This window comes from Apteryx mantelli, chromosome 5 (assembly GCF_036417845.1).
Source record: "Apteryx mantelli isolate bAptMan1 chromosome 5, bAptMan1.hap1, whole genome shotgun sequence".
NCBI classification, from domain to species: Eukaryota; Metazoa; Chordata; class Aves; order Apterygiformes; family Apterygidae; genus Apteryx; species Apteryx mantelli.
The window spans coordinates 81246522-81268195 of NC_089982.1; the positions used below are offsets into that span (position 1 = coordinate 81246522).

At 42.7% G+C, this 21674-nt stretch overlaps 1 protein-coding gene across 8 annotated transcripts; it reads right to left on the reverse strand.

Moving 5' to 3' along the window:
* Positions 1-4877: 4877 nt before the first annotated feature.
* KRCC1 (lysine rich coiled-coil 1) lies at positions 4878-21440 on the reverse strand. 8 transcript variants are annotated; one of them, XM_067297209.1, is made up of 10 exons: positions 21378-21440; positions 19595-19702; positions 19334-19505; positions 18335-18583; positions 16633-16732; positions 14154-15083; positions 6739-7172; positions 6432-6618; positions 6030-6139; positions 4878-5062 (listed from the first exon to the last, which is right to left on the reverse strand). In XM_067297209.1, the coding sequence occupies exons 1-6, from the start codon at positions 21390-21392 to the stop codon at positions 14303-14305; spliced, it is 1425 nt and encodes a 474-aa protein (XP_067153310.1). In that variant the 5' UTR covers positions 21393-21440; the 3' UTR covers positions 4878-5062; positions 6030-6139; positions 6432-6618; positions 6739-7172; positions 14154-14302. The 8 variants fall into 8 exon arrangements, with proteins under 8 accessions (XP_067153310.1, XP_013798648.2, XP_067153309.1 ...); XM_013943194.2 differs by having other exon boundaries at positions 18335-18610; XM_067297208.1 differs by having other exon boundaries at positions 16633-16729; positions 18335-18613.
* Between the last annotated feature and the right edge of the window lie 234 nt (positions 21441-21674).

The window sequence follows — 21674 nt, forward strand, 5'->3', positions numbered from 1 at the left end:
TCAAGGGCAAGACTGGGTTGGCCTCTGTGTTTGCCACCAAGAAGAACTTTGAGCTCCGCTGTTGGCTGCAACCCATTAGGCGTTGAGCGGTGGGGACACATGCCATACCAGACCTTGATGTGAGTGATGGCCACCTCTGTTATAAGAGGGCCATCCAGGAGGGGAGTGTAGGCCAAGCAGCCTGCAGTTGGCATGAGGGACAGTTAGCATAAGTAACTTGTGATTGAACATCCCACCCCCAAATCATCGTAAGAAGATGCTGCTCTTGTGTGATTTAAGACTCCTTAAGCAGAGCAAAAGGGGATAAGAAAAGCCAAGGACAGTGTCTTTGGAAGGAAATAGAAAGGAATGTAACACCTGAGCTAGGAAAAGCAGCCATCGAAGATGGCGGAGGTGTTACCAGCCTCAAAGCCTTCAAAAGACGATAAAAGATGACCAGGAAAGAAAACCCTGGACTTAAAGGAGCTGAATCCACATGGACCTTTGCAGCAACCATCTCCGGGTTCCCGAGACTCCCAGGACGTCTGGCCAACGGATTGGTGAGATCTTGTTTTTGGAGCCTGGACATCACTGCTTAGCTTTGCCTAGTTTCCATGTATTCAATAAAATTTGTCTGTTAAAAGATGAACTGTCTATTCAATTACCGACTGCTCAGCTGCTTACTACACAGACTTGTAACTTTGGCTACGCTGGTAAAAAGAAACTGCAGAATGAAAAAGATTTTTTTTCTTCTCTAGGTCAGTATAACTTGCATTTTTTGTCTGCAGCCTACTCACTGAAACACAAAGATATCTGCCCCCTCTCCTTCAGTCTGCCTCTTCCATCCTGCAGCCCCCGACTTCCCCTGTCTTTAGACAGGACTCTTGCAAACACAGCCCCTGTACACACTCCAAGGGAGAGCAGCACCGAGAGGCTGGCTCACCTGGACTTCATTTCCATGCATGGGGATTTGGGCACTGCACAGTAGATCTGGCCCTTGAATCCAGAAGGAGCCTCAAAATAAATGAAGGTGATCCCAGACTATTCAAACTATTTTAAAACAGTGGTAATTAAAAAAAAAAAAAAAGGAAAAAAAGCCCCAGCTAATTTCCAACCCATGTGTCTGATCTCATCTCCAAGATGCTGCTCTGTCTTAGAGTGTGTATGGGGGCGGGGGGGGGGTCTGCATGTGCCAGAGTCCTGTCTGGTCTTGGGGAGGAGAGGTGTTGCAGGGCTGGAGGGGAGGAATACCAACTCCTTGGTCCAAAAAAATCAGCCCACACTTGTGCAACAGAACATATTGTTACTACCGTCCAGGTAATAAATACAGTACTGGCTCTTATATGGGATACAATATATTTTACAGGTGAAAAGCCCTTTGCAAACCAGACTGAAGTTAAAAGATTAAAGAACCGGTCTGGAACCCAACAGACAACTGCTGGGCTAGATCTAGAAATGAATTAAAAAAACCTACTCTTCACAAACACTGAGCTAGGAAGTGCAAAGAAAATGCATATTGTTTCACCAAAATTTTTTTAAGAAAAGCAAAAATTTAATACATTGATTTGCTAAAGACACTTCTCCTTAAGGAGCACACATTATAACTAAGCCAGTGGAAACCTGAACACATAAACCCTGTTTTTTCCTACCCCCTGAAAAGAATTCATCATCCTAGGGATGGGTGGTTAAACACTTGCCCTCCACCTCTCCGACCTGCCCGGGAAAGGGCCTGTGACTAACCCCCTTTACACTCTGCTTCTCCGTGTATTTTACCCATATAAAAAAACTCACAGAAAACACCCACTCATTTTAGTTGAGCGGTGCTGACAAGAAAAATAAAGCACCCTTCTTACTTGCTAACAGCTTACGTAGTTTATTATAATTAATTTCCCCACAAATAGTTACCCTGTTACACAAAACCTTTGACTCTCTAATCTGTTTTGGGAGGCCACGGTGGGGGCGGGGGGGGAAGAACCATAGAAAATTCTCATAATTCACACATTCCCTATTCCGCCCCAAACTTGCTCCGGAAGAGAGCAGCACGGTAGGGCTCAGCCCAGCCGTGCTGCGATACAGCCACGGAAAAGGGGGTTTCTAAGCACGCAGACCCCAAGGGGTGAAGGGGAGGGGGCTGCTCCTGCTTTTGCATGCTGCTCCTTAGCAAAGGCGAAGGTAAAACAGACGAAAATAAGCGCCAGTAAGCGAGGGAGAGAAGAGGGCTGGATCGCGTTTGCAGTACCGCTCGGTTGCCTAGGGCAGCTGGATGCAGACAGCCTGCACGGCTGCCGGCAGAAGAGACCGGTACCACCGCGCTCTGCAACCGCGGCTAGACGCTGCCCTCTGCAGCGCAGGCCCAGGCGTGCACAGGGCTTCGGAAAGCTCGTGAAACCCCAACCTTCTCCCCCTTCGGGGTCTTGCTGATCACAGCAGCCCAGCAGGGCTGCTTTCAGGGGAGCAGCCGTACTGCTGTGGTTGTGATAGACTTCAGACACAGGCTGATGGGGGCACCTTGGGCCATCATTCTCGTCCGCGTTTCAGGTGGCTTCGGTGGATCTGATAAGAGATCTTACCAGGCCTTGTCTCCTTTTCTGAGGCAAAAGCTTAAGACGATTGTATTTACTCCCTGGTGCTTTTGTCAAACAAAGCCAGAACTGTAGTGGTCTGCAATGCAACCACCTGTCCTCTGAGATGTGCAGAGGAGAACCTGTCTGCTCATATCACACAAGCTGTGAAGGTCCCCTTAGATGGCAGAAGCTTTCCAGTTCTCGCACACAGAAATGAGGCCTGGGAATGCCCCAAAGCCACCTGCAATGTATCAGCTTCCCTCAGTTCCAACTAGATCAAGTAATCATGGCTGATCTAAGGGGCACTTTTCAGAGCTAGACCAGCCTTGTTGCCTCTGCTTTGGGCCGCACAGATAAGACGCATGCAGCTCACAGGCCCCACTGGCCTTGTCCTGGTGGCAGTAAGTTAGACTGACCTTTGAAATACTAGGGGCTAAGATGCTGCGGGGAAGCAGTTTTGACTCAAATGGAACAAATGATGTAAAAATAGGCCTCGACGGTGCCTTGGTGGTGATGGCAGAAATGCTGTGTTCCTCTGGAGAGTCTAAAAGAGCCAGCAAGAGATAGGAAGCTTCTGCAGGTACAAAACAAGTAATTTTTCCTAGGGAGCCTATTCTTCATGCAGGGCATCTGCGTATCTTGGGATATGTCTCATGAGACTGCAGGGCTACCTGGCATGCTTCTGAGATGGCCCTTTCCCATTGCTGCAAGGGATCCTTCCAGTCTTGGGACCTGTCCTGCAGCCACATGGAAGTGCTACAGCAGATCCTCCCTCCGTGTGAGCAGAGACAGACGTTCTCCATCTCCTCAAAGCAAAGGTGAGTGGCTACATGGAGAGATTTGAATCGTGGCTGCATGGGGCCACTCTCCCCTGTACTTACTGTACTGGCCAGAGCCACTCCTGGGGTAAAGATCTAATAGCTATATTGAACCTGTTCATTCCAGATTGGCTTGAATTAAGTTCAGAAGGAATTTGAGCCTGGGATTTCTCCTGGCCAGGCCTATACTTGAGTCTATTGCACAGAAAAAACTCAGATTTTGATTTCCTGGCCCCAGGTAGCGTAACAAAATTGTATTTTCATGAAAACATTTGAAAGAGCTTGGATTTTTTTTTGGTTATCCTTCTGAAGCCAGGGAACCAAAATGGGAACCAATCCCTCCTCCTTCCCAAGTCCTGAAGTGGACTCATTGTTTGATGAACTTTATTTAGCACCTCTTTGGGAAGGTCGAGGCAGCAGGCTGGCAGATTTCTGTCCATCCATCTGTCAGAGCGCTCTGTGCTGCTTCCCCAGACCCATCATTAGCCTTTTGACCAATGTCACTTTCTGGTGTGAACTTTGCCTCTCAGAGTCAAGGCTTGGCAATGCCTTTCCTTTTTCCACTCTTTCCCTCTCTCTGTTTCCTCTTTCCTACCTGTAACTTTCATCTACTTCGTCCACCAGATGCCTTCCACTTCCCTTAATGCCAACTCTTTTGCTTCTTGAGTGTGACTGTGACTCAAGATCTTCCTTCAGGACTCCTCACTCTGAGCAGGACCTTCCAAAGCTCTCTTCCTTTACAAAGAGCCTACAAGGTATCTATACATTCACAGAAATTGGATTCATCTGGCTTAGATCCTCTTGGTGCTGATAGCCATTAAACCCCTTGCATTTTGTAAGGCACTGCACATCACAGGAATCCTATAAAATCAAGAGTAATAACAGTCAGATTGATACCCTGGAGGATTCTGTCGTGATGCAGCACGGGGGCTGCCTGCTGCAATTCTCTGGTTTTGACCCCTCCATAAGATACCTTTACAGTTAAGAACAACCCTTTTATTGCTATCAGCCCTGCTTAGTAGCTAGGCAAGCCATCCCTCGGTTCCTCCTACTCATAAGTATTTTACTCTACCCCAGAGCATACCCCTGATTTATAGTATTTATAAAGAATCCAGATACTAGTTCCCAACTATTTACAATCTGTAAATTTACTGTAGACATGACCCAGTGTAACTGAGCAGTGAGGAGAGCTGGTATAAGAACAAAAAGGCTGGATAGCTTATCCAGGATATGGGGAGAGATTCTGGCTTGTGCTGCTTTGTAGAGTCCCAGATAAACTCTGTGATGTGCCAGCACTCAGTGGGAAGGAAGATGCTTGATTTATTTCTTGCAGCAGACTGAGGGAGTGATCAGCTCCCTCATCAGCCTGACTAAGAGTCATCTCAGTAGGGAGTTATTTCACTTTTAGGGGTGTTAAAATGACTGACGTTATATCCTGAAGAGGGAAATGCAGGGAATTCTTATGGGTTCACACATTTTGATGAAAAATCAAACACAATGGAAACAATTTCCTGTTTCGAGAGAGATCTATCATTGGCACAACTGTTGAGTTTAGCAAAACTAACAAAAATGCATACATGGTTTCAGTTAATACACTGTAATTAACAAGTAGGCTTCGATCTACAGCATGGGGCAATCAAAATGCCCTTGCTCCTCCAGCTGCTCTCAGCAGTTTCCGTATCGGACGAGAATCACAGGGACCTGAAAGGAGAACAGCAAGATGTTACTTGGAACAGGGCAGGTTAAAAGAAATGGGGAAGAAACAACCCCATGAACTTCTGAGTACCTTTCCCTTTCTTCACAGCATCTACAGAAATAATACAAGGCTTTACTCAGTCATGAAGCATGGAAAGTTGGTGATAGCTGAACAAGCAAATGTGGATACGCCAGTTGACCTGAGATGAGGAAGAAATCGGAGGGCATGGCTCTACGAGGTGAATGATGGTGTAAATTAACAAAACATCAGCTGCTCCATGGAAACTGCTCTCCTCCATATTCATACCGCAGGGCACGCACATCTCCCTCAGACTGGGGCACGTTACTCATACTGGACCTGGGATAAGAGTACACACTTGGCCAGTAAACCCACGCCCCATCTTGCCTCCTGGTAACTTGTTTGTACAGCTAGGCATGGACTTACAGGCCTGGTCCTCCCAGTTGATCTGCCCTGATGGGCTCTGTCCTCTGCATACACATGGATCATGCTGCACTAGTCCACACAGGGCCACCAGCAATGCAGGAATGAGAGTCCTGGCTGAAGCCACTTGCGTTGTAGGTATGTTACTCTCCCCATGCCCCAATCAGATGAAGGCTTGTCCAGCACAAGGCTATTAAGATCATTAAGGACATGGCTGATACCAGCATAGTGAGAAAGGGAAAAGAGGAGGAGGACAAATTTACTTGCCATTGGCTATATATTGCCTTAATATAACCCTTTGTTTAGCTTTTTCATGCAATTCTAGCAAATTATGGTAGCATTAGCCTAGCAAATGCATTCAAAGAACACATACAGCCGTGAATGGCAATATACTCTGTACTGTGAGTAGCATGCTTTCTGCAAGACAAACACGCTTTGCTGTGCATGCAGGATTGACAGAAACATTCTCCGAAACCCAGATGCCGTCAGGCATTACTGAGGACAGAAGAAAACAGCAAATCACAGGCTCACCTCACTGTAAGAGTCACACGTCATTCAGGGGAGAGAGAGACAAACTGCAGTGGCTTACACAGCAAGCACTTCCACTGGAGAGAGGGTAGAGGCCAATCTTCATGGATTCCCTGAGCAAGTAAACAAACACAAGTACCATCAGTTGGTTTAGTCACTGCAGCATTTCCACAGCCACCCTTAAATTGATTAAAGATCAGACGTTTCAAACCTGGATGCCTAATGCAAAGCACCCAGACCTCTCTTCAGACAGGTCATCGGACTGTCTCTGATTTTTAGTGCTGTTGAGCTGCAGGTAGTCAGCCTTTCTCAAAACCAAACCACTTTCTGAGTTGCCTAAAAATGACATAGGGTTTTTTTATTAAAATTTTTAAGACTACTTGGACAACATTGGCCTAGGCTTACATTTGCTGATCATCTTTGAAGTCTCCTGTACTTGTCAAATGCCACATGAGCACATGCTGAAGCATAAACAGAACAAATTCATCTTGCTGGGGTGTTCCTATTGTTTTATCCTTGCTCTCTGTTAGCAAATGTTGCAGTAATGCTTCAAAGAAGCCCGTCTGCCTCTGCATCAGGTTACTCTACAAAACTTTATTAAAAAAAAAAAAAAAGAGGAAAAAAAAAGACTTATTTGCCTCAATAGCACATCCACCAATGCACAAGAAAGTATTTCCAGAACACAGTATTAAATTTATATGTCCATCCTCACTTTCTTCATGCTTGCTCATAAAGCTGATCAATAATCTCAGCCCAGTTGTTAGGGGAAATGTGGAGCCATGTGCTATAAAGCCATAACGGAAGATGATGTAGGAAACGTATACGAGTGCTGGAGAGTGGAAACACCCATGCAGTGGAGCTTGAGATGGACATCAGCTCATGGGTACGTTCTCAGCTTTCTCTTCCTCACCGCCTGGTACTTCTGCTTTGAGTGTGGAGTGGAAACATGAAAGCAGGCTGTGCACAGATGCATGCACCCTGAGCCCGGCGAGCCCCCACTGTTTACAGCTGCACGGCAGGCGTGTGCAGCACTCTGCTCATGCTAGGCGACATAACACCTTCACCACACGAGCAGAGGAGTTGGCACACAAGCACTCCTAAATGAGTGCGGCTGGCGTATGTGGTCTGATTTCTTCATTTGTCAAACTAGAAAAAAGAAAAGACAGACATAAACGACGCATAAGGCAATCAGCTAAGGACCTGGCATGACCTTCTTGCTGAGATTTGAGGATGATAGTGTATTAGTCCATGAATGAGTAGGTTTTATGGCTGTAGGATGCAACTCTGCTATCATGCTCTTGATCTCACAACTGCTGCCCAGACCTCCTTTTCCACACTGTGCACAGCCCAGTGTGGAGAAGTGAAGGAGCTCAAGTGCGGAGGAATGGCTGATGCACTCTCCAGTTTGACTGCTACATGCAATATGGGTGCAAAAGGTGCCTTCCTAAGGGGTCCTGAGACCTCTGTATTACAGACACCATTGACATGAGCTATTTGGCCCAGGAACTTCAGGGAACTTGCAGATTTTGCTGCTGAAGGCAAGTCTAGGTGTTAGTTGAGAGAAACCAATTTACATTGGTTTCTCTCAGCCAACATGAGCACATCCCACACAGTGCCTTGATCTGGACTCTTCTGAAGTTAGAGCAATAAAACTTCCGTTGGCCTCAAAGAGCTGGGCAAAGAGCCATATCTTTCAAGATGCTGAAAAGTCTCACATTTCAGTGGTCAACACCTTGTCCGGGTGACTCATTTGACCAGAAAGAGATGGTCATCTGGTGGTGTAGCTACAATGGGGGAGTGCAAGACAAAAGATGGGTCCTTACTGGAACGAAGCTAGCAAGGCTGACTGATTTTTTTAAGCACAATAGATGGATTTGAGAAAGGCTGAAGGCAAGGTAGGAAGACACCGAGCTGATGCAGAAAGCCACTACAGCTTCTCCCACCGTGCTCTTGAAGCATGGACTTCTAGGCACAAATGTTCCTGACAACTGGCTCTCTGTGCAGGGGGGGAGAGCTACAGCCAAACACTGCATTTTAGCATGACTTCTGACTAGGGAAAAACATTCCATTTATTTCCTCTTTCCCTTCCCTCCCTTTTAATAATTTGGGGAGATCTGTACTATTTGCACTAGTTCCTTGCTTACTGAAAGACAATTTGATTTACTTCTGAGAGAATTAATTAAATGCATTATGTATAATCTAATTTGCATATAAAAATACTAATAGGTCTATTAAAGTCAAATAAATACAAGGATACATACTTCACAGTTTTGACTAACCCTGTGAGGAGAACTTGTATAAAAACCATGGTACTTCAATGTGTTCTTTACCACTGACATATTATTAGCATGAAGGAGCGAAGAGAAATTAAAGACTAGATAAATAGAAACTGTCACTTCTGCTAACTCGTACGCAAAGGGAAGGTTTTACCACTGTGGCTCAGAAATAGCATCAAAATAGGGAATGATATAATGCAGTTACAGGAGAAACATTCTGAGAGAAAAAGCTTGGCTATGAACATGAGGTATCATATTCAATATAGTATTTCTCATTATAGAAATTATATATATAATCATATATATATATTTCTCTTATATGATATAGCACAGTACTACAGATAAATGGAGTCTAGTCCATGCAGCTAGAATCTGTAATACACATAATTTGGAAATGCCTAGCACTAAGCTTTGACATAAATAACCTTAAACTGTTTGTCAGATATCAGAAGGACTGACATGCAGCAGCACTAGCAGCGTTCGAAACATTGCTTTGAACAGTTTCATTGTTAATTCTAAGAACTCCTGCTTCATTTTAAAGATTTCTTTTAAATCTCCTCCCTCTCACACACACACAGATTTTCAGTTTTCCCCACTAATTTTGGAGAAAAATGCAATATACTACTTCTTTCACCTTTCCCCCCTTGAGTTTCTGGTTTCATTTCAAACTTTTATGTCTTCAGTAGAGAAGTAACTAGGATCTGAGTCTGTCAATGCAAGAAGGAAAGGTCTGTGACCTGAAGGTCCATATTTTTGCAGAGTAGTGCTGTTGGGCATCACTCCTATAATGAGGCCTGACTGTGATGCAAGTGGTGTTCAGTACATTATGCACAGTATGCTCCTGCAGATGTCCCTAACTTGGGAACCCAACGCATCAGCCACTTTTGGAAATTTAGATTTATACCTGTGCCCCAGCCTTACACCCTTGAATAAGAGTGATTGCCAGCACACAACACAGTAGCAAGCCCGGGTAGGGAGTTTTCTGTATCTCTCTGAAATCAAAACACATTGTTTACTTAAAGTTCAATAGGACTTAAGGTCTAAACCTCACTTTGCTCTGCCAGAAAAAACCCCCATCAAATAGCACTTCATTGCTTTCAACTGTAAATTGAGCCCCTCAAAATAAAGAACAGTAGCTCATTTGGAGATGGGTAATATTGCTGCTGGTTTTCAAAGATTTCCCGCAGAAAGACTTATGGCACTGTTCCTACTTATGGTTTCTTATTAACACTCATTTTTGGGACCCAGATTTCCGATATCTATATTCTTCATCTACTTTAAGGGTATAGTCAGACTTGCTCTTGCTGGCTTGGGTTATAAAGATACTGCACCTAGCTGCTCACCACCTCACCCTGAAAACATAAGCTGCACGATAGGAATATAAACATAAGAAGCAGGATAGGAAATAGGTACAGGTGGAACGATGCCAACACATCTGACAGGCCTGTAACCTCCTCCCTCAGGTAATTCCCACCAGTGGATGTTAAGAATAGTCAGAAGTTGTGACATGTTAATGCAAAAAAGCTGCAGCTGGGAAAGCTCATCTGGCACCATGTTCTCAGCAAGTTGTAAATCACACTAGAAGCCTGTGGAAAAGCTGGAAGGAGAATCCGGATCTCCGGATCCTCACCCTGGTGCTTTAATCTTGGTATTCTGGCTGATAAACATAGTCATTAAACAAACTGTCAACTTCCATCTCGTAGGATGCCAGTATTGGCTGAGAGCCCTATTCTGAAAAACATACTTTAATTAAACAGTAATAGTCCTCTTAACTTGCTCAAAGAACAGTTTCATACTGTAATCCAATTCCATAGAAACACGGTAAACTTGAGATAGCTAAAGGCACTGAATTCAGGTCATTTACACTGCTTTCAGTGAATGCCTCTCAATCTTTATAGAAATACGCTTCAACAAGTTAGCAGATTAGATTTAAGGAGGATATATTTTGTAGGCCAAGGGTATGGTTAACTGGCTTGCCAGGTGTTAGCCCTCCCAGCGTGCCTTGCCGAAACCACAGCCTGAGCTCGGGGCACACAAGGCAACATCAGTGGCTCTCCCTTCTATCGGGAGACTAAATGAGATCCCTCCACAGCGAGACCGACCTCTCATCGCTTTACAGGATGCAGAAGGAGATGCCCTGTTTCACTGTAGCCTTTTTCAAACATATCCAGCACTAGGATCTCACTAAAAATGTTTCCACACACTGCAGCCAGTCATACAAAGCTGACGGCGCGAGGAATACAAACCACAAGAAAGGGACAGTATTTTGCAGGCAGGGCATCTTCATGCCACTCTTCACAGGACACTGAACCCAACAGCTGCTTTCAGAAGTGAGCACTGGGGCTCTAATCTGCGTTCACTGTACAAGCAACTATAGCACTTTCAGATGTGGCTGGTTAAAGCTGATCCGTTTGCTTGTGCATGAGAATAGCTGAGGCAGGGACACAAGCGCTGACTCCATCCCATCTTCAGGTGAAGGGAGAAGGACTGGCAGCAGGAGTCTCCTCCATGAGCGGTGACATAAATGGCCGGGGTTAAATCTGCCGGAGTCCCCTTCTATACCATCAAAGACAAGGTGAAAAAAGGAGGCCTTAGAAGACCTAAGTACTTGATTCAGGGGACCCGGCGAACCAGGGGCAGAGCTAAAATTGAAATGCAGAAGTCTTCACTCAGGCCCTTGTTTTAACCAGCAGATTGTGCTTTTTTGTGCTCAGCTACACTTACACCATTTAACTCGGTGATGAAGTTTTGCATTCAGAAGAAATGCCTGACTGTAGCTCACACCAGCCTCTGGTGATATACAGCAGCTCTTTTTTGAAACCGAGCAGCATGCAGGTTTACTGGAAGAGGAGATGGATCAAATTTAGTGCTGTTGGTCCTTCACAGATGAACCCTCATACCTGCATAAAACACTGCTGCCTCCAAGGGGTCTCCAGGAAGACCTGCCAGTCTACCTCTTTGGATGTGACAGCAAGATCTGTGACTGTATGTGTCTCATCTCAGAATTGTAATGCTTTGGTGGTTTTAATGAGAAGAACAGATGAGCAAAGTCAGTTTTCATCACAGTGTGGATTCCTTTGCTACTAAGGAGGGGGAAGCAAACATTTATAGTAAAGGGTAAATAAAGTCATCAATCTCAGTACCTAGTATTTTAAAATGTCTAGCATGTAGATAACTTGGCAAATATGTTAAAAGCTAGGAACAAGGCAATCAGAAAACACGCGAACAATAATCATTATTTATGACTTCAGAAAATAAGGTATCACTTATCTAAATTAGAGCTCTATGTCACATATGCTAGATGAGACAATCTGCTATGTCTCATTTGCAGCATTCACATCACAGATTAATCGTTGCTTAATCACACTGTGGCAATAGCACTCCTTTTGGGATCTTAGCATATTTCATGTTTGATGTCAAGAAAATTTATTTAGAGCTATTCTACAAAGCCTGAGCAAGCGCTTTCCAGTTGGTGGAGCAGGAAGTATGCAGGTAGAGCACAGGTTTAGGAATGATCATTAAAGAACAGAAATTCTGTTCTGCCAACTTATGTTTTTAACATATTTTCAGAGCTGTTTAATCACCTTCTCCTCACTTCCAAAAGCGCAATTCTCATTTGAAAAAACAATTAAATAGACACTTATTTTCCTTCAACAAATCTGTTCCTTGTGTACGTGCAGAGTCCTACATTGTGGCCTTACCATCTGCTGGAGGTCTTATTATTTTCTTAGACTGACATTCTAAAGAAATGAAGAATATGTGACCATACGGAGCAAGGGTTCCCTACTAATAATTCTGAAAGACACTGGCCATATTTGTACAGCCCTATTTGACAGGGTGTTAGAAATATCAAAGAGATCTTATAATGTCCCAAGGTTTGTTAAACTAGGTGCCCTGGGAGAAAAGAAAGTCCTTACTATTTGTCTTACATAGGAGACAAGCTGCAGTGTCCATCCTATGTTATTCACACAGCAAAGAGTATATGTAGGAAAGAGTGCTTAAGAATGGCCAAGCAGCCTGCAGCTGGCATGAGAAAAAGTTAACATAAGTAACTTATGATGAAACCTGCTCTCTTCTGCAATAAATAATGAGAAAAGCAGTTATTAATGTGTGACTTCAGACTCCCTCGTCAGAAGAGCAGAGGATAAGGAAAGCCAAGGAAAGTGTCCTTGGTAAGATACGGAAAGGCATGTAATTCCTGAGTGAGGAAAAGGATCCACTGAAGAAAGCAGAGGCATTATCAGCCTCAAACAAAAACCAGGGTAGATTAAAAGAGGGTGACCAGAGCAAAGACCCTATGAACACTTTGAACTTAAAGCTGAATTCACATGGACCTCTGACTCTAGGTTCCTGAGACTCTCAGAACGTCCGACCAATGAATTGTTATTGAGGCCCACATGTTCCTGCTTAACTTTGCTTAGTTGTGTATGTATCTAATAAACCTAGTCTGCTAGAGGATGAACTAGGTTACTTGACTGCTCAGCTGCCCACTACACAGATTTATAACTTCAGTTAACAGTGAGAAAAAAAAACTAAGTCCAAGGTTGCAATCAGCCACACAATGCATATCCTTAGAAAAGCAGGCTACATTATCTTCAGGGCTTATCAACCTACTTATTATTCCTGCAAAACTAAAACAGATCAGAAAATATTCAGAGCTGAGGGCCATGGACTCTACTCCATCCCACAGCACAACAGAAAGTTTCAGTTGGGCAAGTTTACTGAAAGCAGCAGCTCAGCACAGGGGTCTCTACAAACACAGACCACCCAGCGGAAAGCGTAGTCCGAGTGGTGCAGCTTGACAGTACGATGGCTTTCAGATCCTACATTAAGTCTAAGAAAAAGCTTTCTTGCAACCTGAGTACGTTGCTTTTAAATGATCACTTTTCAAATCTAAAGCGTATTTACTCAATCCAGCAGTTTTCCGTGAGACTTCACACAGCCCTCAGATCCTCTACACAACCCCACCTCTGCACAGGGCAAGCAGACACAATACAACTCTCCTTTTTCTCTTGGCCAGCCTGCCTACCCCAGGATCTATAAAGGCTGAAGTATTTCTAGCCTTCATGGCTCACTGAAGGTCTCATCTGAGAGTCCTGGGAGCAACACAAAAGCTTTAACCCCATCATCTAAGTTTCTCAATTAATTTCACATATGTAGGACATCAGTTCTAATGCCACAATAATATGATCCATACTGTGAATGGAGGTCTGGTGACACTGTATTTAAAACAGAAATACAAAGCTGTTTGATTTTTTTTTTTCAGAGCATTGTTCGGATTACAAATCAAGCTTCACACTAACGTTCCTGGTTTGAGACTTCCTGTAAATTGCTATGACTGAATGAAGCAGAAAATAGCCTCACTTTAAGCAATTAATTTTGCATACTGCACTTCTTCTGTGTTTCCCAAATTAAACTAAGAATTTGGATTGCAATAAGAAACATGTACTAGACAATGTACATCTGACAACCAGTTACATGTTTAATAGAGACTCATTTTCCACTCTCAAAACTGGGTGAAAAAGAATAACAATTGCAAATAAGATCTGGAATCAAAAGCCTTTGACATTCTCCTTTAAAACCTGTCAGTAAAACAGTTACAGAAATAGCTGGGAACACTGTAGTGCACTTATCTTACAAATTTATGTAGTTTCCTAGAAGAATGATAGAAACCTCCATAGTAGGCACCATTAATATTAGAAAGAAGCTGTACATTTGGTGAAATTCCAAGGGAATTCTGTAGGCTACTGACCCTTTTGGGGAGCATATTCCAGAAGAGATTACAGACTGTCAAGCTTACATCACTGCAATGACTGCTGTATGTGTAAGATAATTAAAAATAGATGCATACCTACTACCCCAAAGTCTCAGAAGACAGGATTTTTCTTGCTTCCAGATTGGAACAAAAAGTTTGTTTGAAAAAAAAAAAACATCGTATAGTACACAATGGTTAAGAGAGTCTAGAAACAGAATCAGCTTAAAAGCTAAGCAAAACCCGTATCAGTATCCCAGGATAGATTCATCCCAAAGCAGCTCCTCTTCTGTTTTGCCATCTGGCTGTGGCTTCTTTTTATCTTTTTTGTGCTTTTTGCTCTCTTTCTCAGTAGGGTTTTCTTTGAGCCTTTTGTCTTTGTAAGATTTTGATTTCTTCTCATTTATCAAGTCTATGTCCACTTTCATTCGCTTTTGCTTCTCACTTTCCTTTCCAGAATCTTCATCTTCGCTATTTTCTTTTCTTTTCTGCTTTGTGCCTTTTTTCTCATACTTCGGTTCTTCACTGATATATTTTTCCTCCTCAACATGTTTTCCCAGAAGTTTCTGTTCTTTTCTGTAGGAGCTGATAGCAGTTTCAGCAGACACAAGTTCATGGCAGTCATTAGATTTGGCAACTGATAGGCCAAAGTCCTCATCTCTGATGGAGGCCACCTCAAGTGCTTGCTTTTCTGTACAACATTCCACGTTATAGTGACAATCAGGCGCCTTTTCTGGTGTATTCTCACAAGCCGATGACTTTTCCCCAGTATTTGTAGGTGAGTGTGTTTCTGAGCAGAGGCTGGAATGCTGGGCTTGTTCATATGTAAAGTTTGAAGGTAAAACTTCACCAGGGTCACTTCTTCCTTCAACATCTTTATCTTGAAACACTTCCTCTTCTGTCTTTCTAAAAACTGGTTTTGATTCCAGACCTCTAGTTTTCTGTACTTTAATGTAATCTGCTAGTTCATCTTGAAAGGAGTCATAAGTTTTCTTTGAATTCTTCATGAGACTGACAGCCACTGTTTCTCTGCAAGAAATGGATAGAAAGTCTTAGCTATTAATAGTAATCTATTTGCTTAGGGCCTGGTGATTTAAAAAAGTCAGGAAGGTAGAAAGACATACATGATAATACACAATTTATATTTCCACAGTTAGGAAAAGAACATATTTCAAGTGTGTTGCTCTGTATAGCCACACGTACCCTGCTATATACGATCACAATTGTAAAGTCAGCTGAAGTTATAGGGGACAGATTCTACCCTTTGTGAAACTGAAAATCTGGAGTAATTTCATGAAGACCAAAGGACCTTTTTTGTGACATGGGACACTGTGAGAGTAAAAGATGCTTTTAAAATGACTGCATAGATTTTTAAAACTATTTTTTAAAAAGAAAATTTAACATCCTCTCTCATTAACTAATCTCTTATTAGCTGCAGATATTAAACAATTACCTAACACACTGACTGTCGAGTTACAAAGACACCCATTTGTGTAGGAGGTTCATTCTGTTGAACAGTTGCATTACAGTTATTTCAGGCAAACTGAAAGACTTCACAGCAGAAACAAAACAGAATGGAAGCTAAAAAACTGGATTGCCAGAAAACACAATAAGCATGCTCCCAAGGCAAAACTAACTACTAGTTTATATTTTACTCTCCATTTCCTCAGGCTGGAAGATAAGGTGGTTAGATGACAAAGATACCCTCATTGGGAAGAGCAGCTCCAAAGACCCATCCCTTAAATGCATCTTGCGCTGTCTTAATTCACCAGCTTTATACATTCATTTTGTTAAAATATAAATAACTCTGTAGCATTTACCTGCACTCCTGTGTTTTTTGGGGACTCTAATTTCATTAACTAAACAAACATGTAAAGTCATATCAGTAATATGCCAGTCACATTATTGCAGTTACATTAATATTGCACCCTATCTTAAAATATGTCTTATCAAAATACCTAACATGAAAACAATCTTGGTACTTGGCCTACATTTACACAGCAGTCTCCAACACGTATATCTTTACTCATCAATGAATAAATCACCACAATATCCATTCTTCAATTAACACAACCTACAACTCCTTTTCTGGGTCAAAAAAAAAAAAAAAAAAAAAAGAGTACAGAGCTATCATCTAACCCATAAATCATCCTATGCCAAACATAAGATGTTTTGTTGATGGGTCAATGGAAACTTGGCACTTTTCTGGATTAAGGTCTTACTTTCTGTGTCAACAGGAACCTCACAGCACAGACCATTCCCTCCTAGACTGAGCCCTGAAGATACCAAGAATAGATGCTGCTGTCCCCGGATAGCAAAATAAGCCGGAAAAACTGTGTAGGTGTCAGGACCTTTCCTGTAGACTGCCATTGAAGATGTGACTGTGGGACCTCCAAGACTGAAGTTCGGTTAGAAGTATAACGTTTAAATGGACAGTACCCCTTAAAGCCAGCACAAAAAATACAGAGTAACTAGTCAAAGTCACCTAAGAGCAAACAGCAGGGCTAATAAAGAAGGCAAGCTCTTTCACAGAAACTTGGAAGTACAAACAACAGATGAAGAGTGACAAGAGACTTACCTAGTCTGGTGCTTATTTCCTTGCATGTGGGACTGGTACATTTCTATAGATGTAAGTGTGATGTTACATATAGGACATATGTAATGACCAACCCCAACTGCTGAAAAGAAGGGAGCTGTAGGTTAGCGGGACTTCAAATAAAAAGGCAAAACTCAAAGCGCATCATGTTTCCTCCCCATGCAAGAGTCATAATATACAGCTTTTAGAGACAGATAAAGTTCTCTGATGCAATGTATTTCCATTTTACACTAGAACAGTATTTATGAAGGCAGCTGGTGAAGCACAGAGTTGCAGGATAACCACAGTCTAAACATTAACAAAGAGAGTATTTCTGATGATTGAAATGATCCAAAATAACTCTTGTACACTGTTATCAAGTTCTGATGAAAATGAACTATACTGAAAAATTAAATGCTATTGTAAATACCTGACTCAGAGCAAGCACTCACAGACACCAATCCTGTCAATCTGAATTTAATTCAAATAAGAGCAGTTTAAACATTAGCTGCTCAAATGTTCATGCAGTGTTAGTTCAACCCTGGACAGAAGATGCTGAAGGAACTGTCAATACAGTGCATTATGAATACAGTATGCAGAGCCCTCCGGCAAATATAAGATAGGAGATGAGGAAAACCTTGTGTCATTTCCCCCTCTCCTACAAGCTGTGCCATCCATAGATCTAAATATATGGAAACCAGTGAGGAACTTTTTCCCCCCGCACAAACCCAAGAGCTTCATCCATTAGTAAAATGCAGCATTAATTCCAATGGGCTATTGCTTTGCATCAAAAGGTACTATTTTGTTTAAGTTACAGCAGTATTTACTTAGGGAGAGCTGGTTTACGCTAACAATGACTTTTGATTATCAACTAGGATTTTGAATTCCCTGCTAAAGAAAGGATCAACAGCTCTGTCACACAGGACCAGATGATGCCCCACTGAAGCTGATGGCAGTGGCACTGGTACAGGAACAAGATTTGGGCTTTGGAAAATGCTTCAGGAAAGATATAGACTAACCGAAGACAGTCCTCAGGGGAGGCCAGAGAACAATGACAGTCTAGAAAACATATTTTGCTTATGTGAGAAGACCGAAAGAATTATGATGATCAGTTTGGTGAACAAAGGATTAAGGTAAAACATGACACCAGTTTTCAATTATCTAAAGAATGTGACAAGAAAAAAGGAAAGGAATGATCCATTTCCTGTCTCTACTTCTTGCTCTGTGCACAGTGAAGAGACACACTGTGGTCAGAGAGAGTTAGGTTAAATGTCAGTAGAGGGTTTTAAGATTGAGAAGATAAAGATTGAGAACTCCCGGCATATGTTGTCTGTGGAAGCAGTGGAGTTTCCATCAGAAGCTTATACAAGCTTCACAGACATATATATATACAGACACAGTTGGTCAGCCCTTGGGTTGGGAGACGGGGCTATTTTTTATGATCCTTTGAATTTGACTGCAGAGCTCAGTGAGGACTGGATTTGGGTCTCCAAGTCAATAGGAAATATTTTCCAACCTAAAGCTGTCAGAGACGGAGAAGTTTAGCAGTACACAGAACAAACAGAAAAAAAGAAACAAACTTGTTCTATAGCACAGGAGAAGCCTATCATTTCCTTGCACAAATCAGAGCATTTTATTGCACTGACAGCTGAGCACTCAAGCAACACTCAAGAGTCTCTGTAATACTTCTTCACGTCCTGCTTACCATTTGTGTTGGATTCTGCAGGGACAGTTTCGTCTCCCAGCTCCTCCATCATCTTTTTACGTGCTTCGTTTCTTCTGTGTTTCTTACCAACATAGTGCTGATGGGCCATCAGTGGATTATTGAAGGGAGCACAGCAGAGCTTGCAGTACTTGTCTGGATCATTTAACTCTAAATTTGTGCTGGAGGATGATGAAGACTCTTCAGCTTTTGAAGTCAGCAAGGGCTTCTCATCTGAGGGCTTCTGTAAAGCTGGAGACGTGGAAGTAGAGGATAAACCTGCTGATAGCACAACAAAGTAAAAGCTGGAACAATTCCATGGAACAAAATAAGTGACTGCAGAACTACAGGGCTAGAAAGGAGAACAGCCTGCAAGAGACTATAAAATCTCTTGTTTTTTGCAAGGATGTGAGAGTGTAGACTGATAAGGGACACAACTCTGGAGTATTCAGAAACCCCACCATCAGATAACAGCATTAATCAGCTGTTTTTGATGATTGGTCACTTTACGGTCCTTATACAGTCCAAGAGGAGGGATTTACCTCGCATAACATGATTCAGAGCACCTACGCTATGCTCCATCTTGTTCAGCATCTTCTACATGACTAATTCCAGTTAAGGGTTGCTCATGGACTGATTGTTTTTTAATTTAACACATTAATTTATCAAACAGACCAACATTTGCTTTGGGTTGCAATGAAATTCTCAGAACAACAACAGACACTGTTCATTAAAAAATTTGAGATGTTTGCCTTTAGTTTCAGTCAATGAAAAATGAGGAACTGGAAAGCAAGGATCCTTTGTTGCAGAACTGCACAGAGCACTGTCTTTGTTTATCCACCTAATGAGTTCTCACATGGCAGCTCCACAACTTTAGCAGAATGGGAAAGCATAGAGACATAGCAGGTGTAGGAAGATACTTCACTATATTTGTTTCAGAGAGTGACAGGCAAGCACATGCACTTGTAGAACCTAATTGTTTAGTTACGTTTAGTTACTCACCAGAGACAGGCTGCATTCGCTGAGCTGACATCTGGGCTTGGTCTCCTGATAATTGCTTCAGCTTTTTAGCATGGATTTTTCCCAAGTAATGAGACAAAGCAACAACTGGGGAAGTAAAAATCATGTTGCAGAGATTGCAGTACTTGTTTTTGTCCACTACTCCACTTCCATCCTGAAAACAGGCAAAGGCAAGCTCAGTTACAGGCATTCACTGAAGTACAAGGAAACATTTTAGTGAGTGATCTGAAGGGGAAGAGTCACCTGAAAATTGATACAATCCGCTTTCTTCTGTTTTCCATGTTCCTGCCTCTCTTCTTTCTCACTGTGCATTTGAATGTAAAGCCGAACTTTCTGAGCATGTTTTTTGCCCTGGAAAGAGACTAGAATTATCCCTGTTTCATTAACAAGGAGCCAGGCACTGGTATATACAATGACTGGGATTTCATTTGTCAAAAACTGCTTTCAGCACTTACTGATCATATTTGTATAAAGCAGAGCCACAAGCAGCTAAAGGCCAGCTCATGTAACAATCCTGGTTTTTAGTCAATTACATAATACTTATCATTACTCTTAACATTTCGCCTCAGGCAGCCCTGAGTCATCTACACTCAACTCTTTGGGGAGCCAACAAATCCAGACAAGTCCCCCTGCAGACAGGGACACTACAACAGTTAAGGAGAAGACTGCACCCAGGTCACAGAGCAAGTCTGCTGAGCGTCCTTACCACAAAACCTTGGCGCTTGACATCAAGGCCATCCCGTATCGTGGCGCGGAGGACTGACAGGCAGCACGACTGAATAGGAAGCCTAGTCTGCCTGTACAGTCAATGGAGAGCAACAGCTTTCCCTTCTAGGTGACTTAAAGTATTTCCAGCTTTGAACGATTCCAGCTTTTCCAGCTGAGGTGATTTCAACACCTCTCTACTGAAGATATGAGAGTCCAGGTACCTAAAATTAGGTGTTATGTACACTTCCCTTAGCTGCAGTTAGTTCTTAATTCTTAGATGCTCCCCCAACCCATAACCTTCACATTCCTGCACTTATCCACATGCCACAGTATACACTGGTATCCTTCCAATCAAAACAAGTAACTTGTCTTCTCTGATCTGATGCTTTCCAAGTGTCTTTCAACGATTTTGAGGTGCAGTCCAGGGTAGTATAGCAATATTACCAAAGAGAACAAGGTCCTATATCACACCTGGCTAGCCAACACAAGCATGACTGAGAAGAAAGAGCCAGTTATTTCCATATCAATTCTTTCTGTAATGGTGAAATCAGGTAACTTTACAACAGCGCCTATTATCCTCAACTGGATTCAGATCCAAGCAACAGAAATTCAAGCTGAGGGTCTGAACTCCGTGGAGTGCTGAGAGTACAACTCCTGCCCAAGTCAAACGGAACTACGGAAACACAATACCTCGCAAGACCCAAGTTCTAATTAATACTCTGAATGGTAAGAAAGATCCTTGAGAGCAACTGACATTTTAAACTTTAATTTTTACCAGAAGAGAGAGAAGGAAAGAAATATCTGTGCCTGTAAATCTGCACACGCTCAAGATCAAGTTTCAAAATAAAGCATGCTTTCCCATGTCTGTGGCAATATCCCAAGGCACACATTTGTTCTAAGAAATGCCTTCGGCATGATTCATACAACCTGCCTCACGCAGACACAGAAGCACAGAGAGCAGCGTGTGTGCCTCCCACGGTGCAGAGCCAGAAGGCACGGCCTCTCTTGCTGTATCGAGCGTTGCCCCATGCCATCCATACGATCTGGGCAACGTGGTGCAGATCTGCTTCAACCACATCATGGCTTGAAGGAGTTTGGTTTCTTCTATAACCATGCTGCAATATGCAGGTGACTCCCCTTCACCACCAAACCCACAACTTTCACAAAGTTCAACTCTGCATAACGTCTAAGCCTAGGCTAAGCTTTGAGAAATTCACTATTAAAAGCTGTAAATGGCCTTTTACAACCCAATGCAAACCCCCCAAACAAACAAAGAAGCCCCAGTGCTTGCTAGGAGAGACCCTCCCTTGCCGCCTACCTCATAATGTGACATCCTTTGGGACTCAAACTGCAGCACTGCCCCGCAAACTTTACAGAAAGTGTCGGTAAAAAGGTCTTTCCTTGTTGCCTCATCTAAAATGCCATCTAAACGTAAAGAGCAAAGGGAAAAACCATCAGTTGTTAGGACACGATATATTTGCACGTCTCTTATACAAGATATTAACCACCGGTGAATATTCACATGCAGCGCAAGATAAGAGAACGGGATGAGGTTCATCCACTGGATCACACTGTGCCTGGTTGTGGCTTCAAAGGAATGGTGTAAAGCCAACTA

Bases quoted from the DNA above. Each gene is read 5' to 3' on its own strand.
- KRCC1 (XM_067297205.1), bottom strand. The intron at 18,614-19,333 runs GTGAGTAACTAA...TTGTGCTATCAG, and splicing joins GCGAATGCAGCCTGTCTCTG to CAGGTTTATCCTCTACTTCC. The intron at 16,733-18,334 runs GTAAGCAGGACG...CCTTCTTTTCAG, and splicing joins TGCAGAATCCAACACAAATG to CAGTTGGGGTTGGTCATTAC.